The 22305-nt window shown below is 54.5% G+C and overlaps 1 protein-coding gene across 1 annotated transcript in view; it reads left to right on the plus strand.

The window, feature by feature from the left end:
* HYDIN (HYDIN, axonemal central pair apparatus protein) overlaps positions 1 to 22305 on the plus strand; it is a gene marked incomplete at both ends in the record, with an annotated part of 93733 nt that overhangs the window by 39917 nt on the left and 31511 nt on the right. Inside the window, 21 exons of the mRNA XM_010288184.1 lie at positions 4421 to 4604; positions 6241 to 6357; positions 6699 to 6908; positions 7839 to 7976; positions 9382 to 9559; positions 10083 to 10213; positions 11363 to 11496; positions 12515 to 12651; positions 13489 to 13616; positions 13704 to 13895; positions 14260 to 14409; positions 14852 to 15091; positions 15364 to 15538; positions 16080 to 16259; positions 17097 to 17267; positions 17826 to 17999; positions 19152 to 19360; positions 19565 to 19717; positions 20020 to 20203; positions 20671 to 20812; positions 21989 to 22154. Coding sequence (XP_010286486.1) covers positions 4421 to 4604; positions 6241 to 6357; positions 6699 to 6908; positions 7839 to 7976; positions 9382 to 9559; positions 10083 to 10213; positions 11363 to 11496; positions 12515 to 12651; positions 13489 to 13616; positions 13704 to 13895; positions 14260 to 14409; positions 14852 to 15091; positions 15364 to 15538; positions 16080 to 16259; positions 17097 to 17267; positions 17826 to 17999; positions 19152 to 19360; positions 19565 to 19717; positions 20020 to 20203; positions 20671 to 20812; positions 21989 to 22154 — 3493 coding nt within the window. The remainder of the gene's footprint in view (positions 1 to 4420; positions 4605 to 6240; positions 6358 to 6698; positions 6909 to 7838; positions 7977 to 9381; positions 9560 to 10082; positions 10214 to 11362; positions 11497 to 12514; positions 12652 to 13488; positions 13617 to 13703; positions 13896 to 14259; positions 14410 to 14851; positions 15092 to 15363; positions 15539 to 16079; positions 16260 to 17096; positions 17268 to 17825; positions 18000 to 19151; positions 19361 to 19564; positions 19718 to 20019; positions 20204 to 20670; positions 20813 to 21988; positions 22155 to 22305) is intronic.

Consider the following 22305-nt stretch of genomic DNA (forward strand, 5'->3'; position numbering starts at 1 on the left):
CCTCCTGGTTTGGTTTCCCTGCGGTGCAGCTGCAAGCCACTGTGCTCCGGAGGTTGCTTGGCCAGGGGTTGCGAGCTCTTTGCGCGCTGCCATGGGGTGCAGCGAGGCACCAGGAACATAGCGGTGCCTGAGAAGAGCCTGGGTACGTGCTGGTCCTTGACCCCCAGGATGCCTCAGCTCGGGCTTGAGCTGCTCTTTGGCTTCTTGTAGGGTGAAGCTGGCCGGCCAAGCCCCTTCATCTGCTCCCTGCCGTCTCAGGCTGTGTCCTGGCCATCCCTTTCACAAACTTGTTGAGATCCAGCTTCGATCTCCTGCAGCCTTTGCCCTGGGGAACAGAGAGACCAAGAAAATCTCTTCCTGTGGCTGGGAGCCTTCTGCTTGCCTGTCTAATGCACCCCGAGCCAGCCTGCTGCTCTCAGCTGGTTGTGCTCAACCAGTTCTTCGGCTCCCCACTGCTTCCTAATATTTTTAACCCTTGCAGCCATACCCTTCATGGTTTGTCAAGCTCTTAGGCTTGCCCCCATGAAGACATCTTAGAATCCTAGAAACATTAAGGTTGGAGAAGACCTTTAAGATCATCAAGTTCAACCGTCAACCCAACACCACCATGCCCACTAACCCGTGTCCTGAAATGGTGAATCTTCAAAGGGTAAACATCCACGTCCCTGCTACAGAGATGGCTGGAGCACATCTCTCCTCCTTTGCTACCAGCCGTGGGAGTCAAGGCAGTTGTCTGTTTGCAGAACTCATTTTTGAAATAGCTGGTAAGGTTGTAATTGATGCTGATTATTTTAAATAGCACCTCCAAATTACAGCTGTTGGGGCTTGTTTAATTTTGAACAAAGACTACAAATTGTGTTTCTCGTTAGAGCCACTAATTTGCTCTGAGGGACCTTTGGCCAGAGCCTGATTGAGAAGTGCTTTTTGCTGATAGGGAATCAGGAGCTTCCTACCGCCTCACCTGATGCTTATAAATCACCTGGCTGGTGTGCAAAGCATGAGGAAGGAGAGGACTTAATGGGTAATGTTTTGCTGTCTGTAAAATCAGGGTGAGTCAGAATAATTCCAGTCAAGTCAGTGGAGGCTTCTTCCAGGGCTATAACTCGTTGAGGGAGGCGAGTACTGCCGCCCAAGGGTGACCTCCATGAAGATGTGCCGCACCAGCAGTGGTTGGCCCTGATCCAGCTTAAGTTGGACCAAGGCGGCTGAGGAGCTTTAGCGCTTGCACCGTGTAAAACGGCACCAGCCACGTCCTGTGGAAATCCTCTGCGAGAGGCACAAGCTACATCGGAAGGAGCTTGAGGGGCCTCAGACCCTCCTTTGACTCTTCTCGTTGAAAGTGGTGGGACGGTTGAGGTCTGTGGAACCCAGGACTTGGCGCATCTAAAAATCAAAGCCTGTGACTCCTGCTCAGAGGTGCTGGAGAGCTTTGGTTGCTGCCCCAGGGATGTGGGACACTTCACTTTTCAGTAGTAGCATCCCTGCATCCATTCCACAATTTCTATGTTAAAAAAAGGAAATTAAAATTCTCCCTTGTCTCTCAAAAGTGACATTTTTTGACTCAAGTAAGTGGCTGTTAAAACCGCATATTAACTGCGAGTTAATTATTACTTGGTCACAGTGGGACATCCCCAGGACCGCTCACTGCATTCAGATGAACACCGAATCAAGCTGAATCATTTCCAGCACGTGTACAGCAGAAGTTGGAGGTGTTGGATCTCTCTTCAGTCATGTTGCTTCTCTTCACTGCCTGGCGGTGAAGACGAGTGGTTCAGTAAATTCCGTAAATACACAAACCTTAGCTCAGCAGAGGAATTTATCCTAGCAAAGAAAGAGTCGTCAGGGCCATTTGGATGAAATGCAGTTTAAGATTTGCTGTTGAGGAGGGCAAACCATCACCACCACCTTCCTGTGCTGCCGGCCAGGTGGCCCAGCTCAAGCCCAGTGTTCCCACATGGTGCACTGGGAAGGTTTTCAGTTTACTCCTGTACGATATTATTCTGTTTTCAGTTGCAAACAGCCTTGAGCTGGCCATGGCTTGTTCCCCAAGTGCCTTTTTAATATGCATCTGGTGGCCTGAAGGAGAAATAGAAGTGCACCGCAGGGGCCTGTAAGCCTGTTTAGATGCCTCATGGGCATGCGGTCTCTGGTGAGAACCTGAAAAGAGCTCATCCTTTGTTGGGAGGCTCATTTTCACACTGTGCCTGATGGGTGCACCAGCGGTAGCCCTGGGCAAGGATGTGTGCGGGTACCACGCATGAGGGACGCAGTCTCAGCCCTGTTAAGAGTCTCGCATTTAATGTGAAGGGGTGACGGCTTGTGGCACGCGTCTTGGTGCTGGCAGGGACCGCGGGCATTCCCATTCGAGGTTTGGGGCGACTGTCCTGACGTTGGTGGCTCTCGCCCAGCCAGAGCTGGCAGGGTCACGTCATCAGGCGTGAATCTTCACACGTAGTTTGCAGAAGCGGTGTGATTTCTAGCTCCTCTATTTTGGGAGGTGGGCGTGGGAAGCTGTGTGAAGCAGGCTCAGGAGATAGGCTGAGATTATTTTTTTTCTTTCCTAATGTCTCAAAGGTTGGGGATGGTGAGTGGCATGAGGTTGTCCTGGCCCGAGGAGGAAGGACTCATCTCTCCTTGATGTCAATCTGCCCGTGCTCCCAGGAAATTCCTACTGATAATTCCTGGGTGCGTTTTGTCTCATCTGAGGGGTGGCCGGGTTGGATGAGGTGGACCCAGAGGGGTTCACACCTTGCTTTCAGCCCCTCCATCTCCTGGCTGACCTGCTTATGTCCGCAGGCTCCATGTCGCAGCTCCACGGTGCTGGTGGAGGTACTTGCGCAGCCCTTTGGCCCCTTGGGTTTGGGATGGGTCCTCTCTGCAGGTGGAGGAACGGCTTTCTGCTCTTTGCCTTCCTCCCTGCATTCACAGCCTTGGCCTGAAGGTGCTGGGGGACGCCCAGAAAGTCCCAATTCACATCAGAGAAAGAGCTGCCTGAAGCCTGCGCTGATGCTGAACGTCTTGTTATCTTCCCCTTCCTTCTCCTCTTCCGAGACAACCCCCTTTTCTTCAGCGCCAGGAGCACTTCTGGTCTCGGGGCTCAGCTTTCCATTGACACCCTGGGTTCCTCGCTCCCTCCCTTTTCACGTTACTCTTCTTGTTATTCAGTTTTATTTTCCCCCACTGGAAAAAATCCCTCATTGTGCTTTGCGCGTCGCTTTGCGTGCTAACGGCATCATCTCCCAGCACCGGGTCCCAAAGGGCTTCTACTTTAGAGTGAAAAATATTAGTGATGTTGTCTAGGCACCGCGGTCCTGTGAAGTTGCCTCAAACCATTATATAAAACTAAAGGTAATTTAACAAACGATCATGGATTTTTCCCCTCTCGGGGGCTTACCTCTCCTTGGGAGTTGTTATTAACCCGGGGCGTTTATCGGAAGCGGCTCTAAGAGCTGCGCTTTCGTCTCCTCACTAGGATGGATCGTAGCTGGCAGTTTTGGGGTGACTGCTGTGGTCGACAGCCAGAGCTGTGCATGGACTGGTCCCTAGCTGGGGGCCTTTGAGGTGCTCCTGGCCCTGGAGGTTTGTAGTAAGGTGCCCCGGCTGAGGGGAGTGAAGGTCGCACATGTGGGACTGGAGTTGGGCAGGGGCACGCGAACGCCTTTGTCCCCTCCGGTCCGGGTTTGTTCTTCCGTGGGGACGGTGCCAAGGTCTGGCTCGGAGTGCCCCGTGGGGTCCCAGCAGCTCAACTGGGCCAAGCCTCCTTCTTGCAGGTGGTTGTAAGAAGGACAAGTCAGGTGGGATCTCTTGGAAGCTGTGAAGAGCGGAACCTCTAATCCAGAAATGAAAACCAGCCTTCGCTAATAAGCTACAAAGCCAAAGGCAAATACTCCTTTGGGAGCACATCGCGAAGGGCACGGAATTCCCAGCTGGGAATGCGCTTGTGCTGACCTACGGCTGCGTGTGATTATCGGGGGGATATTTGTGATAAACATCTAGCAGAGCTGCAAAACTTCTTGCTTTGGCCCTCATGGGGGGGAAGGCACAGTCCACGGCGGCGGGTGCTTTTAGGAGGGCACTGGTGGGTCTGTGCTGGCTCATCGCTGTCTGGTTCTGCCCCTTTGAGTCTCAGCCTCGCTTTTTTGCCCGGTTTGCGTCTCTTGTCCTCTTCTACTATGCTTTTTATACCCTCATAAGCCGTTCACATCTGTCCTCTTCCATTTCTTTTTGCAACCAGCTGCCTGCACCGCCAGCCCCGAACGTCAACCTGCCCCATCCCGGTTTTGGAGCTGCTGGGTCAGACCCATGACTGACCTCACACCACCAGTGCCCACCCTGGGGCCGCGTCCCGCCGAGGAGCTGTTCGTGCAGGCTCCCCTCCCTCCCGCTGCGAGTCCCTGCCCAAAGTTGTGTTCTTTTCCAGGTTCAGCCCTCCAGCACCTAAATTTTTCATCAAACCGGCGGAGGAGGGACCCTGGTCGGAGCACTCGGCGTCTGCAGAGAGCAGCTCCAGGGACGGGGGTGCGGAGGAGCCGGCTGAAACCCCGGGAGCAGTGGGGAGTCCTCTCCGAGAGCCAGCAGATGTAGATGACTCCCTAGAAGAAAAGGTAGATTTTTCTTCTACGCCTACCGCCTGCGTTGCCCCCCGCCAGCTTGCCACCACAAAGCCGTGCTCGTGCCGACCTCCCTTTTTGCTGCCCCATGGGCTCAGCAGTGGGGCATGGGGCTTCTGGAGAGGGAGAAATAGAATAGTTTTACTCGGAAAAGCTGGCTCAGATTCTCCTGACCTATGCCGGGTTGGGGATTTTTTTTTGTGTTGCTTCCTTGGGTTTTGTTTTGTGGGTTTTGTGGGTTGGTTTTGGTGTTGTTTTTTGGTTTTTTTTACAACATCAAATGAGGCTTTTATCTGCATTGTGATGTGAAGGCTTCCAGTTTCCTTCCTGTATCAAACTGTCCCAAGCACTGATCTCCACATACCGCCTTCTCAACCCCAGCTCAAGCCACCCATTTTCATCCTTCTGCCTTCCCCCAGGACCCAATATTGCAGTGGTGGCCACAGAGCCAACTTTTCTAAAACAAGGCTTTGCAGACAATGTTGCCTTTGATCTGCTGACCTTCCTGGTGAACCTCGCTGCTTTGGAGCTTGACCTCGGTACTGGTGGGAGCTGGCATCTTCTTCTGCATCGTGTGGGACAGAGGCTGCTCCTGGGGCAATAGAAGAGGCTGTAAGAGAGCATGAGAGGTTCAGGGAGTGCCAGCGTCGGCATTAAGTTCAAGGAGAGGGGTTGCGCCTGCTCACGTCTGAATGTCGGCAGTTCTAAGGTTGTAACACCCTGTAGCATCTTTGGGAATATGCGCTTGGCAAAGCTTTGCTGGGTTTGAAAACGCGGAGGCAACTGAAAGAGCATAAAAACATGATAAAGCACCCCTCCCCGGCGCTTTATCTCTTGGCGAGTTGTAGCCTCTGAGTAGGTCTACGGATGTCCTGTAAATACTCTTGTAGAGTGTGCTGAAGTCAAGGCCGCAGCACAAAGCACTTCACGTTAGCAAAGCAGCAGTTATTCTTAAACCTCAAGAGCAATCACAAAGCCCTCATTTACAAATCGGGGTCGGAAGCCCAGGGACGAGGTTCTTTTTGAAAGACGGCCCCTTTGAGGTGCAATACCAGCTCTTGGCCGCTGCAAGACAGAAAAACATCTCAGGTGTCGTCTTCAGGAAGGTGCCGTTGGAGAAGGACACGCCGCCAGAGATCCTCAGCTGTCCAGCCCTGATGAGTGCATGAGGTGAAGCCTAACCACCATCTGAAAGTGCCAAGCGCTTTCCAAGTCCTTATTTTCCTGTTTTTGATACTTCTCACTCACGGCTGTGTTGCTGTTTTTGGCATGGAGGATCTAACCTGTGCAGGCATGGGATTCTCAGCATGTTCCTTGGGCAGGAGTGAGTGAAGCCAGGCTGGGACGAAGGTGCAAAATGCCCTTGAGGGCTCTGCCAGGACTAAGTGCCGGGTGCACCCAGCTTCCTTGTGCAAGCTTGTGTGTAGGAGCTGCAGACGGAGCCCACGTCTCATCTCTGGGTGGGCTTGGGCCCACATGTCACTGACCCCATGAACATACCCTTACTTGATCTTGCACCCAGGTCCTGTTTCAGCTGCTCCTGGCTGGATGAGGTGGTGGAGCCTACAGCAGAGTGGTCTCACCCAGACCAGCCAGCTGCTTACTGCAGCCCACGGTGCTTGTTTTCCAGCTGCTACCATCCACTGGTGCGGAGCTGGGAGGTGCTGCGGAGACTCAGAGCCTGGTGGAGATGAAGAAATTGATGACGTTCATGGAGACAGATCCCTTTGCCTTGGGAATGGAGGAGGTAAGCGGGAATCTGACTTGCTTATGTAGCCCCCAGTCCCACTGGTGGCCCTCGATGCTGCTCACAGGGTGGCCTCACACCCCTCCGAGCTCATCGCACAGCACTGCTGACGCAACTGGTCATTGGAGAGGCCGTGCGAGACATGTCATAGGGTTGACCAAGGACGTTAACCTGTGCAGCAGCGGAGGGCATTATTCCTGCACGATGAGGTTAGGATGATACTGCCTTGTGTTTGAGGAAGAGGCCCCTCCAGCCATGTCTATCCTTTGCTTCAAGCCATGGCTTTTCTTCTGCATCTGTTTCAACGCTCAACATCTTGATCTCTCCTCCCCTACCTCCAGGTTTTCGACATCCTACCGCTCTATGGTGTGCTGCAGCCAGGTGAGAGCCAGCGGGTCACCTTCACCTTCTTTGGCCACGCAAACATCGTCGCCCGCGTCATGGCTCTGTGCAAAGTGGAGGGAGGCCCGACCTACGAGGTGGTGCTGCGTGGGGAGGCTTCGCTCATCAACTACCTCCTAGACATCACGGAGATTGACTGGGGACTGCAGGTACTGGGCACTTCCCTTGGCAGAGGTCCTTGTCTCAAAACCGTCCCCAGCAGGTTGCTGCCCCCGTAGGTCTAGGGCTCTGTACCCTTCCCAGCTACTTTGTCATTCCCCCGCTCCGAAGTTGTCCGTTCCTTCTGCTCAAGGTAACTAACACTGTCTCCTGAGGCAGACAGCGTTCCGGTGGTCATCTCGAGAGGGACATGCCCAGAGACATCCATCTGCTGATCCGCTCCTAAAGCCTGAGGTCCAAGGAGATGCTTTCTTTTAATGCTCTTGATGAATTAACAAAATAAACCAGGGACAAAGTTAACTTGGGCTTCCAGTCACTGTAGCTGGACAGAATGTCCCAGAATAATCTCTGCTTTACTTATTTTCAGTTAAGCCCCACACCCCGGCCCCGATATTTCCAGACTCTTAGGGCTGCTTACCAGACCACAGAGCATCCCCTGCCCCAAAGCAAGGAGAGCTGGTTACAGAATAAGCTTCCCAGTGGAAGGAATGCGCCGCCTTTGTGTTTCCGCTAGCTCTCAGATGACACCTTAAAATGCAGAGGACTTGTGTCATACAACGGTTTGGGTTGGAAGGGACCTTTCAAGGTCATCTAGTCCAAGCCCTGTCTCCAAGCAGGGACGTTTTCAACTCAGGTTGCTCAGAGCCCCGTCCAACCTGACCCGGAATGTTTCCAGGGCCGGGCTGTCCCCCGGTTTATTTATTACTGATCTTTACGTGGGCGTTACTGGACTCGTGCGTGCTGCCATAAATACCTGTGTGGGGCTGTGGGTTCCCCAGGGCAGTTGAGCGCCCATACCTCCTCTGCCCCTGCTTCTCTCCTGCGTCGCGTTCATCAGCTCGCATCCCAACGAAAGCAGCTGGAGCTTCCCAGCAGCGAACCTGCGTCTTCAACTTCCCCCTCCTCTCTCCTCTCTTCAGCTGTTTAACAAAGTCGCCGAAGCGGAGATCACCCTGCGGAACAGCGGGAAGGTGGGATTCACCTACGTGGTGCTAAGCCCCAGCGCGGCCACGGCAGGCAGCCCTCTGCCCGGCGTGCCCCTGGTCGCGCCCAGCACGGTGAGCGGCACGATGGTTAACCCCGGCCCTGCATCAGGCTGCCCCGGAGGGGTCATAGGGGAAAAAATAAAAGGGGGGAAAAAAAAAGAAAAAAAAACCCAGCCAGGAGAGACAGGGCTGTAAGCAGTCGCTGTTGGGGGGCAGGGAAGGTCAAGCAAGCGCAGTCCCTTGCTGGCTTCGGTTGCTCTTTGGGCTCCAACTGCTGAGCTCTGTGGTTGTGCTGGCACCGGAGCCGGACGGTGCAGGCTCTCCTGAGAGTCACCTTACCCAGGTCGCGTGAGCGGATGGGATTTCCGTCTGCCTGCCCTCTGCCAGTGCGAGCAAGGCGAGCCTTAAATGCTTTCTGGCTTGGGCATGAAGCCCCTTCGGCAGAAATGGTAACGGCCCCTGCACTGATCCGTCGCTCCTCCAGCTTTGCTGCTTTGCAGCACCTTTGTGGGGCGGTGGGGGGGCCGGGGAGGAGCAGGGCTGGAAAAAGGAGGAGCTGGAACGGGAAGGAAGGGGAAGGAATGCAGCATCCCGCCATCACCGGGCAGTGCAGTGCTGCGTGCAGGAGCAGGCTGCTCCAGGAGCATCTCTCATCCCAACTCCTCGGTGCTGTGCAGATGGCTTCAAGCCGGAGCCGTGTTCCCAGCTATGTCCCTTTTTGCTATGGGAAGAGGAAGCCAAATGGCTTTCACGTTCCTTCGTGCCTGCCTCCTGCGAGGGATGGCACGCTGATGCCCTCTTCCTGTGAGCTTCTGAAGACACAGCTCTGCTTGGACCCGCTGTGGGGTCCAAGAGCTGTGATGCTCTGGCAGCATCGTTGGTGCTGGCAGCTTGGCAGGGCTCGCTTTCGCTGCAGCTCATCTCTGCTCCTGCCTTTCCAGAGATGTGTATTTGCAGGTCACCGTGAGCCTGGATAGGCTCATGCGCCCTTGGTGTAACCACATGGGCAGGAGATGTTTGGTTGGGACCTATTAATGAGGGGTCAGGTCCCTGGTCACCACCCTGGGGAACCACTTGACCTGCTGGGATGGGAGCTGCTGGCCCTGCTGAGCGTGCAGGCACTTCACTGCTCTTCTACAGTGGCTGGTAAAAGAGCTTTTATTTATTCGCTCTTGCCAGGGGAGGGCGAACACCATTAGCAGAGGAGCTGTGCTCGTGCCGAGCAAAGGGCAGTCTATGCTGTGGGAAGCAGCCTTACAAGAAGCCTCTTGCAGCCCTACAAGCCCTCTGAAGGACATTCTGCATCCTGGTGTAGGAGACGTGAGCTTTGGGATACGAGAGAGCTAGAAGGCGTCGTCGTCTGACGTTTTCTTATATATGAGAACCTGTCTTCTCTTCTCAGCATGTCTTATTGTCTGAGCCATCCCTCCGTTAAACCCTCTTTGGTGAGTTCCCTCCCTCTTCTCTCGCCCTACAGGGTTATGTTGGACCTGGCATGGAGCAAGTGCTGAAAGTCTGTTACTTGCCGGGAGTGCCTGGAGTCTTTTGCAAGACTTTCCAGATCCAAGTGGGTCACCTGGAGCCAGAAGAAATCTCCCTGAAAGGAGAAGGGAGCTTTCCCAGGATCTACTTAGACCTTCCCAGGAACATCCAAGGTGAGCACTGCCTGGCTGCTCCCCAGGAAGGTCCCCTGGTTTTTCCCCCATGCCGTATGCCCGTAGGGGACCTCGCACCCACCTCTGCCAAGCCTGGAGGTTTCAGGGCTGTCAGACCAACACTCAGCCCTCGGGTTGCCTCCCGAGCCTCTAGCAGATGAGCCTGTGTGGGCTTTGCCCCGGGAACCATCCTGGAGAGCTTGCCAGCGTATCTGTTGAAGTCCTGGAAAGGTGATGGCTGGACAGCAATGCCCGGGGAAGCTGTAGCACAGGCTGGCAGCGATTTTGGCAGGGTTGGATTTGGGTCACATTGCTAGGGGATGAGATGCTCCTACGTGGGGAGGAAGATGAGTGGAGCGAACACCAGGATTCGTAGAGGGAAAGCAGCATCCACTTTCCATACGTTGCTTGAGCGATATGTTTCTGGGAGAGGCCGGTGTCGGGGGAGTTGGGGGCTTCCCAGCTTAAACAGGAAGGGCACTGTGCCCACGCTTCTATATTTGTGGGTGTTTTCTTCCTTCAGGAAATGAAAAATATGAGAAGGTCCTCAAGGAGGCGAAAGAAAAGATGGAAAAAGACAGCCAGAGAGATGAAGTGGATGTTCTGGGGGAGGCTGCGGCTACGGAGCCCCACACGGACGATTTGAGCACCATGGTGAGAATGGCTGCTTGCCCCGTTTGGCACATGCCACCCTTCCGCTGTGTCACTTGGGCCTCTTGCACCCCGCAGCAGGCTTCCTGGTGCCCTGCTGGCGCTTGGGAACTCCCTGCCCACACCTGGCCACGACCATGTGTCAGCTCAGCGTTGCCCCAGGGGCTGCCCACTCTGGCTGTTGTCCCTCCCGTAGATGCATGAGCTTCCTGACTACCCCAGGGAGAGATGTTGGAAAATACTTCTAAGATCATCAAGGCTAACCGTCAACGCAACACCACCATGCCCGCTAAAGCATGTCCCCAAGTGCCACATCTACACGTTTTTTGAACACCTCCAGGGATGGTGACTCCACCACCTCCCTGGGCAGCCTGTCCCAATGCTTGACCACTCTCTCCATAAAGAAATTGTTCCTAATATCCAATCTAAACCTCTCCTGGTGCAACTTGAGGCCATTTCCTCTCGTTCTGTCGCTGGTTACTTGGGAGAAGAGACCAACCCCCACCTCACCACAACCCCCTTTCAGGTAGTTGTAGAGAGTGATAAGGTCTCCCCTCAGCCTCCTTTTCTCCAGACTAAACAACCCCAGTTCCTTCAGCCACTCCTCGTCGGACTTGTTCTCCAGACCCCTCACTGGCTCCGTTGCCCTCACCCTTCGTTGTACCTTGTGATGGAGATGCAGGTCATCGCTGGGGTATTTGTTGCTCCCAACCCAAGCCCTGCCAGGTTTACAGAGCTCAATGGCAGTAGCCTGGCTGCGCCCTGGGACTGTGCTGCCCGTGTTCATCTCCAAGAGGCTCCAGCTTTATCGTGGCTCCCTCTTCAAGAGAGCTTTTGTCCAAGCCGCTTTGGCAGTGTCTGGGAGCAGGCAAATACTTGGAGCACTGGAAGGTTCCTGGCTTGCCTGTCTGTCCGTCTGGCCAGACCAGCTTTTATAACAGTGACTGGGCAGGCGAAGATGCTGGAGTTGGTTTCCCTTCAGGTAAGGTCCTGGCGAAGCAAGCAGGAGGTGTCGCAGACACTGAGCAGTGAGCCGACAGGGTCCTCTCACCCCCCTCAAAGAGAGCAGGGTGGGATCCTCTTTCGGAGACAGGCCTGTGCCTTGGGAAGGACCCTTGCTGACCAGCCACCGTCGTTGCTTTCCTCCTGCAGTTCGACGCTCGGCTGCAGATGCAGATGGAGCAGATGCTGATAGAGGAACACGCCCTGGAGCAGCAGAAAGCTCTCGCCTCTGCTCCCCCGGAGGATGCTGCCTTGGACCAGCGTGCTCGTCGCAGACTTCTCAAGTTAGTGGGGACTCCCATACCCTACCTCCAGGCACCCCAAGGGTAACACCCAGTGGTGCACCCCTGCTCCCAAGAGTTCCTTGTGTCTGCAGAGCTGAGGGCCTTCAGAAGGGGTCTGATCCTGACAGCTTTGACATGCTCCCTGTGAGCAGCTGAGTGTCCTCGCCTCCACAGTGCCACCCTGAGCTTTGGGGGTGCTCAGCTCCCCGCTGATGACTGCTCTTAGAGCTGAGGGGGCTCCAGTGCCCCATCGAGGCCATCCGGGTGGCGTGGGACCCCATCCCTGCTGACCAGCTCTGAAAGAGGCGACTCAAAGCTGGCAAATTTTTTCCAACAAACAGATCACACTAAGCAAAAAGAGCAGGGAATCGCACAAGCAGTAGCGTGACAAACCCCAAATCAGCTGGCTTGGATGGTGGTGGGACTGCAGGGCTTATCTAGGTAACTTTGTGACAAGGCATGGGCACGGTAGGCTCCAGTTCAGGAAGAAAATACTCTGCAAAACAGATCGTTTATGTGTTTTCCCTAGTGGGATCACTCTGGAAAAGGACCCTTCCATGAACCTTGTAGGTGTTGATTACTGCATTTACTGGTGCTGCTTTGGGAATGGATCGGGTTGCAGAGCAGTGAAGATTTCCTTCAGGGGACAAATCTTATTTACAAGGTCCTGAAGCAGTTTTGGACTTGGGCTGTACACCAGGCTTAGCAGTTCCTCTGAGACCAGTGGAGGTCCAGTGGACTTACCTACAGTGGCTTTTCGTAGCAGAGGAGCTGTGACCAGTATCTATTTTAAACTAATTTTATTTTAAGGTCCTACTGGTAGCTGATAAAACCTAGGACCTACGTTCCACGTGACTTACCAAAGCCTTATTAGTAGGTGGTCAGGCCTTGGGTTTCATGGGCTTGAGCTGAGTTTTACAGCAGTGAAGACAGAAATATCCACTTTATTTGCATCTTCCACCTACCTGGAAACGTAGCCAGGCTGTGGTTTAAGGACCGTCCTTACTCCTCCTTTCAGAGCTCAGCTCCCCGAGTATGTCCTGGACTTTGGCTACGTCATTCCGGGTAACATCCACACACACATCGTGAAGATCACCAACACCGGGCAGTTCCCTGTGTCCTTCCATGCCAATGGACGGGTCCTGCGTGACACAGGTAACTTGTGCTGGAGAAACTTCACGTGGGCTTGAAGGAGCTTTAGCAGATTAGCTTAAGGCACTGGACATGGGGAGGTTTTTTCTGAGTGCTTGTTCATGTAGATTTTCCCTCCTCAGGACCCCCTGCCCTCTGCTGTAGAGCCGGAGTTCTCCTGGCCAGCAGACCTGGCCTAATGACTGCCCTAATGCTTCGTGGCAGGGGCTAGATGGGCTGATCACCTTGGTCACCTCTCGGCGGCTTCTGCTCTTGGCTACCATGAGCATTAGCCAAGTATCCTTGTGCACTCTGTGGGCTTGGGTTGCAAACAGACGGACCCTTTGTGGTTTGGAAGAGCTTTGTGTAGAGTTCATGATATCGTAACACTTGTGTTTGGCCTTTATTGAGAAAAGAGGCTGTGAGGTCCTATGGTGTAGCAAAATAGGCTTCCAAAACAGGAAGGTAAGGCTGCAGTACCATCAAACGGTGACTCGCTGTGTCTGAGGGCTGGTCAGGTGTCTCCTCTAAGTTTTGTCCAGGGAACACCATGGCATGGGGGAGTCTTTGTTGGAAATTCTCCTTCAGAGAGGTCTGTGCATCGTTCCCTGGGATGCCTGCTGAAGAAATTGCTGGTGCTCTTCCACCAGTGTTTCCTTTTGACCACGTGGATGCTGGATTCTGGCTGTGAAAACCCTTTCTCCTTGAGTGGTAACAAGAGAGGAAAAGCAGCAGGCTTCTCCGGAGATGCAAAGGGGTTCTTCACAGAGCTGCCAGCCAGGGCACCCGCATGGCCTTAACGTGCTTGGGATGTTTCATGTCACTTGCGTGTCTCAGCCGCTTTATTTCCATCTCTTCAAGGTTTCAGCGTGGAGCTGGACCGTGTGAAGCACCTGCCCTACTGCGAGACGGAGACGTTTGAAGTGCGCTTCGACCCACAAAGCACCAACGTGGCGCTGGGAGAGGTGGACGCGCTCCTGCCCATCAAGGTGCCGCACCTTTCGGGGCGGGCTGCAGGCAGGGCGCAGCAGCAGATGTCCCCAGGGCTCTCAGCCGGATGCTCTGTCCTTCACTAGGTAGCAGGAGGCCCCACGTGTCACATCCGCCTCCGTGCCAATGTGGCTGTGCCGTCCCTCTGCCTCTCCAGGGACAGGCTGGAGTTCTCCGCTGTCCAGTGCGGGCAGTGTCAGGAAGAAACCGTCCAGCTCCACAACCAGCTCCCGGTCCTCTGTAAATGGTTCATCACCATGAATGAGCCCATTAAGAAGGTAAAGCCCAGACAAGGTGTAACATCAGCTTCTTGGTTGGATTTTCTTTGCCTCTCTTGCCTTTTCTGCCCCTGTGGCTGCCTGAGCACTTGGGCTACAGCTCACTTGAGGGTACAGAGCAAGGCTGGTTCACTTGAACCTGTTCATTAGCTGATGCTTTGCTTCTCTGCCACCTTCACCCCTTCCTTCTCCTCCTCAGACAGTGCCTCCCCATCTGCCTGCATGTTTCCGCTCCAGTTCTAGGCCACGGCTGGTTTGGATGTGGGCACTCCCAGAGCTGTGACAGTATCTCAGAGAACTGCAGGAACCGAGGGTCCGTCCTCGCAGACCAACGAGACCTCACATGATTGTTTTTTGTGCTCAGGTGAACAAACGTTTGCCAGTGAGTGCGCGTCGGAAGCTGCTTCAAGAGTTGAAGGCCAAGCCGTGTATCTTCGAGGTGCTGCCCTCGGCTGGAGCCCTCGCTCCAGGACAGCGGTGCAACGTGCGAGTCAGGTTTTCACCCACGGAAGAGGTGAGCTCAGCGGGTGTCACCTGCAGGAGGTCTTGCAGGGCAGCGTGGTAACCAGAGCTGAGCGCAGGGAGCAGGAGATGAAGTCTACCTCCACATGGAGCTTTCTGCAAGCCCCGTAGCCACCGTGCCTGAGTTTCCCCTGCAGCGACGTAGCCCTGAGAACTTTTCTCATGAGCATCGCGCTCCCTCACGACTAGGTGAAAACATCTGATGGACCGTTTTGGATCCATCTGATACCCAAATACCCAGTTACACTTCACACCATGACTCATCCCAGTTGCTCAGAACCAGCATGCAGATGCTGTAGCCCCTGCTAGAAGTAAATACTTGTTTTCCACTCACCTTAGAGGTACTGATAACACCCCGATCTTGGGGCAAGGATTGAATTTGGGACCTTGTCAACTGGGACTTCATGGAGGAGCTTTCTGCACTTCTCTTTCAGAAGTCCTACAGAAACGAGCTGAAAATTAACATTTGCCAGAGCAGCCAGAACCTCCATCTGCAGGTCTTGGGGCATGGACTGGAGCCACAGCTAGAATTCAGCCCCTCGGTGCTCGAGCTGGGACCGTTACTGCCATACAGCCATGGCGCAGAGGGGACAGTGGTGGTGAAGAACCCGTGTACGTTCCCCATCGAGTTTTACTCACTGGAGTTCGACCAGCAGTACCTGGCTGAGGAGCAGGTGAGCGGGAAGGTCTGGTCCCCACGCATGTGCTCTCGTAGCTTCGCAGCGCTCCAGCGTTCCCAGGCGTGTGCCGGGGAGATGGAAGCGTCCCCAGGGCAAAGCCTGGTGGCATTTCAGGGTCAGCCCGCGCTGCTGGCAGGCTGCGGAGGGGCTTGGATGGTCCGTGTCGTTGGGAGGGAGGGAATAAAGGAGAAGATAGGGCGGTCTGTTCATGTGATGAAGGTCAAGAAATGCATCCCGTGTATGGTTTCTCTTCCCTGTGCATGCAGATCCTGCGGATGCTGAAAGACTACGATGGCCACAACACCTTGTTGCTGCCTCCGCGTGCCCCGGGTGAGAAGCTGCCCCCAGAGGTGCTGGAGTACTATCAGGACCAGAAGAGGCTGCAGGATGAGCAGGCCAAGTCCAGGACTGGGGAACCAGCAGGCCAGGACAATGGTGAGGGTTTGGCATTGGCTCTCCTGAGTGTGGACGCAGCAGGGAGTCCAGCCCACATACCTTGAGCTCTCCATGACCTAGTCCTCTGTGGAAAGACCGTCCTTTCAGCAGCTGGCTGTTCCCCAATTTGGTGGAGGAATTCCTGGTCCTGTGGTTTCTAGCGTGCATCCTCTACCAGCTCTGAGTGCAGCCAAAGCAAGCTCCTACCTGCCCGCCACAGGCTGGGGAAATCATCAGGGTGTCCCCTTGTGTCCCTCAGACACAAAGGGTTGGGTATTGGATGGGTTCTTCAGCAAGTAGGACCAGGTCTAATATCACTGCTATTTTATATTTGCTCCTTCCCAGCAATAAAAGTACAAGCTCAAAATTCCCCTGAGGGCAGAGACAACCTGGACAGGCTTCTCAGTGCCTTGGGAGTCTCTCTCCTTGGGAAATGTTCTGTCTTTTGCATCTGGCTGTGCAAAGTGGCGAATGGCAAAGAGCAGATTGCCTGGCCATGTTCACCCTCTTCCCTCCTCATGTCCTTCCTCCTCAGCAATCTCTGAAGATGCCCAGTCTTTGTCAGATCAAGGAGGAAAGCACTCTGCTGGGGTCGTTCACACCATCTCATCCCATAGCTCAGTCGTACTCTCCTCCATTTTTGATGAAAGCCAGGCCAACAAGGTGGACTCTAAATCTGAATGTGGAGAAGAGGAGGAGGAAGGTGTTGAGAAAAGACAAGCAACAGGTAATAACCCGAAGCTCTTCACCTATTTTATGTCCTTTGTGGCGAAAGGGCCACAGTGCAGGACTTCAGTGTCACCTCCATCACTTCCCTGCAGCCTGGTGCCATCTTCGCTTCCCTAGGCCCTGAGTCCGCTCTTCGATATGAAGTCTATAGGATCCTGAGAAGAGTCTGGGGCAGGGACAAGTGAGAGGCCAGGGAGGTTTTCCCCAGCTTTGCCAAATGAGCACCTTTGCCCCCCAGAGCTGCTGGGATCAGGTTGATGCTGTTCCCTCTCCCAGGCAGGGCAGGGCAGCGCGCTCTCTGTCCTCTGTGGCACTGCAAGCTGAGGTGGCTTTCGGTGACCTCCTAAGGGCAGAGCTGGGAGCTCTTTGCGGATGCTGTTATGGCAACTTCCGAGCCCAGCCACATCTCCTCGTGTGTCATATTCCTAAAGCATCTGGCTTTTGGATAACTGCTTGATCCCCAAAGGGAGCCTCTCCCGTGGGACTATGGAAAATGCTGGGTTCTGCCTGTCCCCCCACTACTCAGCAGAACCCGGGACCAAACTCCCATGAGGACCATCTTGACAGTTCATGGAAGGAGACTTGGCCCAGTCTCTTTAGGTATTGCTAGATGCTCATTCTTTCCTCTTTCTGCCACCTGAACCTCTGAACAGGCACCTTCACCAGCACCTAGGGCAGCCGCTGACCTGTACAAGCCTAGAGGAAGGGCACAGTGAGACCTCAGGTGTGATGTTGGTTTCAGCAGAGTCTCCTCTCCCAAGATCTGAAGGGATGGGGAGGAAGATCAGGATCGCCGGTAGGCAGCAGGCTGACTTTTCTACCCCTTTCTGCACAGCAGAGCATCAGCAAAGCACCACCAGCAGCAAGGAGGCTGTGGGAGAACTGGACGACAGCCCTGTCTGTAGGGCCATCGCCCGCCACCTTGGCATCGATACCTCTGCAGAAGGGCGTGCAGCCCGAAACCGCAGAGGGATCGTCGTCATTGTCCATGGCGCACCCCTGACAGGTACGGGAGCCACAGCCCTTGGCTGCAAGGGCGGGGGGATGCTGCAGAGACATACCCTGCTGGACCGCGGCGCTTGGTTGACCAGTTGAAATGAAAGGAGCTAAGCCACGGCTCTGCTGGTACGTGAAGTGGTCCCAGGCCTTCCCCTAGCTGGTGCAAGTGGTGTGGCTCATCTTGAGTCCGTACAGCTAAGGTGTCATTCCCCCAAACAGGGTGGCTGTGTCCCCGTTGTTTCATGGGACCACATTGCCTAGCGTCCGTGTTGCCTCCTGGGAGCAGTCCCTAGCCCATACTGACCCCCAAACCGTGCCCAGACGATGTCCTGGCCCAGGGGTGAGGTCACCACAAGGGACAAAGTCCTCAGCTGAACTTGAGGTGGAGATGATTCACCTGGCTCTAGAGTTTCAACGCTTCTAACCGTGCTCCAGCTGCCTCCCTCGCCGTCTCCCCCAAAGGGGCACTTGCTTTCTGACTGTCCCTGAAACTTTGACGTCCTGTTTGGGGGCTTTCCAGAGCCTCGTGCACAAGTATCACCAAGCAGTCTTCCCCTCTCTCAAGGAAAGACAGTAGCAGCGGTCGCTTTGTCCAAATATTATGGTGCTACCTGCTTGTCCATCGACGCCGTGGTGACAGAAGCCATCGTGGACAGGAGCAGCTCGGCAGGGCTCCGTGCCCGGGAGCTGTGCATCAGGGCTGCCATTGAGCAGGGCCACAAGGAGACAGAGGATGCTGGTAAGGAGAAATGCTGGAGCCAGAGCAGTGCTTTGGAAACCCGCCGTGACTATCTACTTCTGCTTGGTCCAGAGAAGAAGTTTGACAGCCCTTGTGTCTCTTAGGGAACGTGGGCGCAGGGTGTAGAAACGCAAAAGCATTTCACAAAGCACCTCTGGTTATTTAAAAAAAAAAAAATTCCAATCTCTATTTTAAGGGTTCAGACGGGTACTTTTACTGCTCCTGGGCTTTCTGGCACATGTTCCTTTTTCAAGGAGCGGAGGAGCACACCTTTGTCTCTCTCAGAGTGTTTTGTATTTCCTCAAAGCTGAATCCAGCTTGCTGCTCCTGGCCATCAGGCAGAACTACTGCCCGCTTTAACAAGGAAGAAGCCCTCTGAAGCAGCTCATTAAGCACTAGATGACTGCCTTTGAGTGTGGCTTCAGAAACACATGAGAGGAAGGGAAGAGTAACCTCCCCGGGGAGTTTCAGATGAGAGGGACGCTGCAGATGAGCGCTTTTCTCCAGAGGTTTTCCTGTACGCGCTGTCAGGTCACGCAGCTCGTGCTTGGTGTGGTGGTCTCCGTGCGAGACCAGGAGCCTTTTAGGAAACTTTCTTGAGCAGTTGGTGCCCCGAAGCTCTGCAGGGTGAGGCCAAACCTTGGCTCTGGTGGGAGAAGTTTTGCATTGCTCAGCTTTCAGCCTGGCTGGGTTGGGAGCTGGCGGAAGAAAAAAAAGGTCTGGGTCCCGGGTGGGGTTATCCCCCATGGGGGGTTTAGCTCCAGTGGAGATGGGTGATGCAGCTGGGGCAGGGCTGCGTGTTACAGTCTCTGTGTGAGAATGCAGGATGGGTGCAAGGCATGGAAACAATGGTCCTGAAGGATAAATCCTTGCCTTGATCCACAGGGGAGATACCGTGCACACGCATTTTTAGGAGGGACGTGGGGCCGTGCATTAATAAAACTCTGTGGCTTTAAAATCCAGTAGGTGACGGTGTGCTTTATCATGCTAGTAGGAAAAGCAGGGAAGGAGCTGCTCCTGGAGAGCAGTGCTGCTAGTGCCCAGCAGGCTGGCGGATGAGTGCGGCGTCCCTGCCAGGGCGTGAGGCTGTGCCCCGTTTGGGGTGGAAGGTGCCCATCGCCAGCCCCGCTGAGCCGTCTGGCCCCTCCGCAGGTCAAAACGCAGACGCCTCCCTCAGCCCGTGGTTCAGTGCCGAGGCCAAGCACAGCCCGGAGGAGAGCCGGTCCAACTCTGTGGACAAGGTCAGCCTGCAGTCCGTCGACTCCCACGGCCGGGCGAGCACCGCAGTGGGCAAGGGGAAGACAGACGACCACGCATCCCAACCCCAGAAACAGCACCTAACAGATCCGCCGGGCTCCCAGGTGAAGCGTGTTCTGCACTGCTTAACGCATGGGACCTTTCTGTTGCCTTTGAGAATCACAGAAGGGTTTGGGTCCCAAGGGACCTTTCAAGGTCACCTAGTCCAACTCCCTGCCATGAGCAGGGACATCTTCAACTAGAGCAGGTTGGAATCGTTCAGGGGTTTCCAAAGTGGTTTATTTTTCTTGTGGTGTTGAATGCTGCAGGGCTCATCTAGTTCTCATCTCATCTCTCCCCTTCCCTGCGTTCCTGCACAGCAATGGCTGAGCATCAGCGGCAGCACCGCGGGAGAGCTGGGCTTTATGAGCTGCGTGCTGCCTGAGGACTTGCTGGTGGCCATCCTCTCCGAAAGGCTGCAGGTACATGGGGTTGCGGGCAAAGGATCCGTTCCTGCTACAGAGAGACAGGCAACGAGGTACGATTTGGGGAGGAGGAGGTCGATATCTGCTGTTGGAGGAGTCCTGGGCTGCATGCAGGGATCCTTGGGTGAAGCTGCAGATGCCGTAAGTTTGCAGAGCGCTGGGGAGGATCGGAGGTTGTTTGAGCTGGTGTGCTTGGAACAACGATGGCTGGCGTCCTTTGACGCCTGGGTTTACTGACGAGCTGAGAGCCCGGCGCATGCGGTAGCTGACTTTCGCTTCCTTTTCGACTTTATTTGCAGTTGAGCGACTGCTACCAGGGAGTGGTGTTTGATGGCCTGGAGACCCTCTTTGCGCACAGCATGGCGTCTGCTCTCTTCTGCCTGCTTAGAGCTGTCGGAAATCGGCCTTATATCTATTTTGTGAACCTGTTCCAGGATTATGCTTCTTTGAAAGCTAAGGAGACAGCCGCAAAAGAGCAGGAAGGTGAGACTCTGTGTCTCCATACCTCTCAAATCTTTCCTCTCAAGCCCTCAACCTTATCCGTGCATATCTGGGTTACCAGCAGAGCTTGTAAGAAAAGTTTTTATTAACCTTTGCACCTTCTGCTTCAGTGTAGCCAGCGCTCAGCTCACCATTGCTTAAAATACAGCAGAGCTGAGGCTGTAAGACTTAGCTTAGTCTCTAATGTTCAAGCTCGGGCACAAGTGCAAGCTGTTGTGGCTCAGTAACCAACCACCACGCCACTGGTGCACATGAGCCAGGCGAGGCATGGGAACTCGCTGACCGCTGAGAGTTTGGGGGAATTATCTGAATTTTGGAGCAGGGATCTGGGCTCCCCAGTAGCTCCTGGCAGGATGATAGGCTGCGTCAGGGCAGAGTTGTGAAGCTCGCCCAGAGCAGCAAGCCCTGCTTGCAGTCCCTAATGGTTTCTCCTCTGGTCTGTGCTGAAGGACGGGAGCGGGAAGAAGCTGCCAGGAGGGAGAAAGCACATCTCTGGGAGATGGATGAGGACGAGTATGATGCCCTCACTGAGGAGCAGAAAGCTCAGTTTAATGACTATATACGACAAGTCCAGCGTGAGAGGAAGAAGAGGTCTGTAAACCTCCCGTGGGTAGTTCCCCAGGATTGTGTCCCTGAAGGGTTTCCCTGCTCCGGAGACCTTGGTTGAGCTTGGAGGGCTTACAGAGCAAAGGCCACAAGTGTCGGTTACAGGCAGCACAAGGATGGCCAGTTCCACCTCCCTGGTTCCCAACAGAGGATTCTTCTCTCTTCCTTCTTCTCTCCACTTTAGCGGTGAGCCCTCCAGCTTAAACACTGGCTGCAAGGAGCTGGGCTCTGTGCTTGCCTCGTCACTGCGCTTACAAGTGTCTCGAAGTTAATTATGCTGATTCTCCTCTTACTCATCCCCCTTCTTCACCAAACCAGAGGGTTTGTGGCATGGATTGGTGTGAGGCGCAGCTGCGCTGCCTTGGTTTAGATACCAGTCCTGCCGTAGGTGACGTCCTTGCGATGCTGATCTCCCCAGGTTTTCCTTACTGAGTGACACCAGCCATAAAAGCTGGTGCCTCTTAGGCTCAGCAGCAGCAGGAGAGCCTGGGAGAAGCTCTGATCCAGCAAAGCAGCCCCATTCTTTCATTCCTGGCTGAAGTTTGTTTCCCTGGGAGGAGACCACTAGGGCTGCTTCCAATTATCATTTCTAGGACAGACAGCACAAGTTTTCCCTGGTCATGGCTGGGTTCCAGCAGGAGATCTGATTGTTCCGAGCCTGTTTTGGAGGAGGGGATTTCCTGCAGCCTTTGCTTTCTAATTGCTATGATTATTCTCCCTAAGGAGCAGGCTATGCCCAGGGAGAAGAAGAGCTGGATAAGCCAAGTAAGTAGTAGTGCAGGGATGAGTAGGTGTTGGTGATTTGTGAGCTGGTTTAAACTGGGAAATCAAGAGAGGTCTTCAGGCATCAGTGTGGAGAGATGGTGGATCAGTCTTTGGCAGCGTGCTGGAGGTGTCCAGGTGGACCTCATCGCCCAGGTCGCACAATTGAAACCTTATGATTGCAAGGCTTAAATTTGGCTGGCCCTGGAGGTGCCCTCCCACCTTTCCTCACTTGGGTTGTTCCCCACCTCGCCAGGTTGAGGGAAGCTCACAGAGATGGCCTAATAGTTCTGCCTGGCCTCAGGGTCCATGAGCGAAGTGCAGGACCAGCTGGGGTTGCAGCGAGCCCAGATTTCTGGCAGTGACTCTCAGGGATGTTTTCTCTTTGGCTTGCTGAAGGGAGATGGAGCAGCTGGCTCAAGAACGTGAAGAAAAGCACCGGCAGGAACTAGAACGCTTGAAGGAGAAAGAAGAGCTGAAGAAGAAGTCTAAGAGGAGGAAGAGAGAGCTTCGAAAAGAAAAAGAGAATGCTTTGGGGAAGAAAAGCCATCCTGGAGTCAGGCAGGTGGGTGCTTGCGTTTATAGAGATGAGTAAAAGCCCTGGGGACCTTCCCGCTGAGCTGTACCCTTCCCCGGGAAGCCAGCAGCCACACGCCGTGCTGGGGACCAGTACCTGGCCCTGAGCAACACGTGGGGCTGTGCTGGGGCAGCGCGGA

This window comes from Phaethon lepturus, unplaced genomic scaffold, assembly GCF_000687285.1.
Source record: "Phaethon lepturus isolate BGI_N335 unplaced genomic scaffold, ASM68728v1 scaffold18665, whole genome shotgun sequence".
NCBI classification, from domain to species: domain Eukaryota; kingdom Metazoa; phylum Chordata; class Aves; order Phaethontiformes; family Phaethontidae; genus Phaethon; species Phaethon lepturus.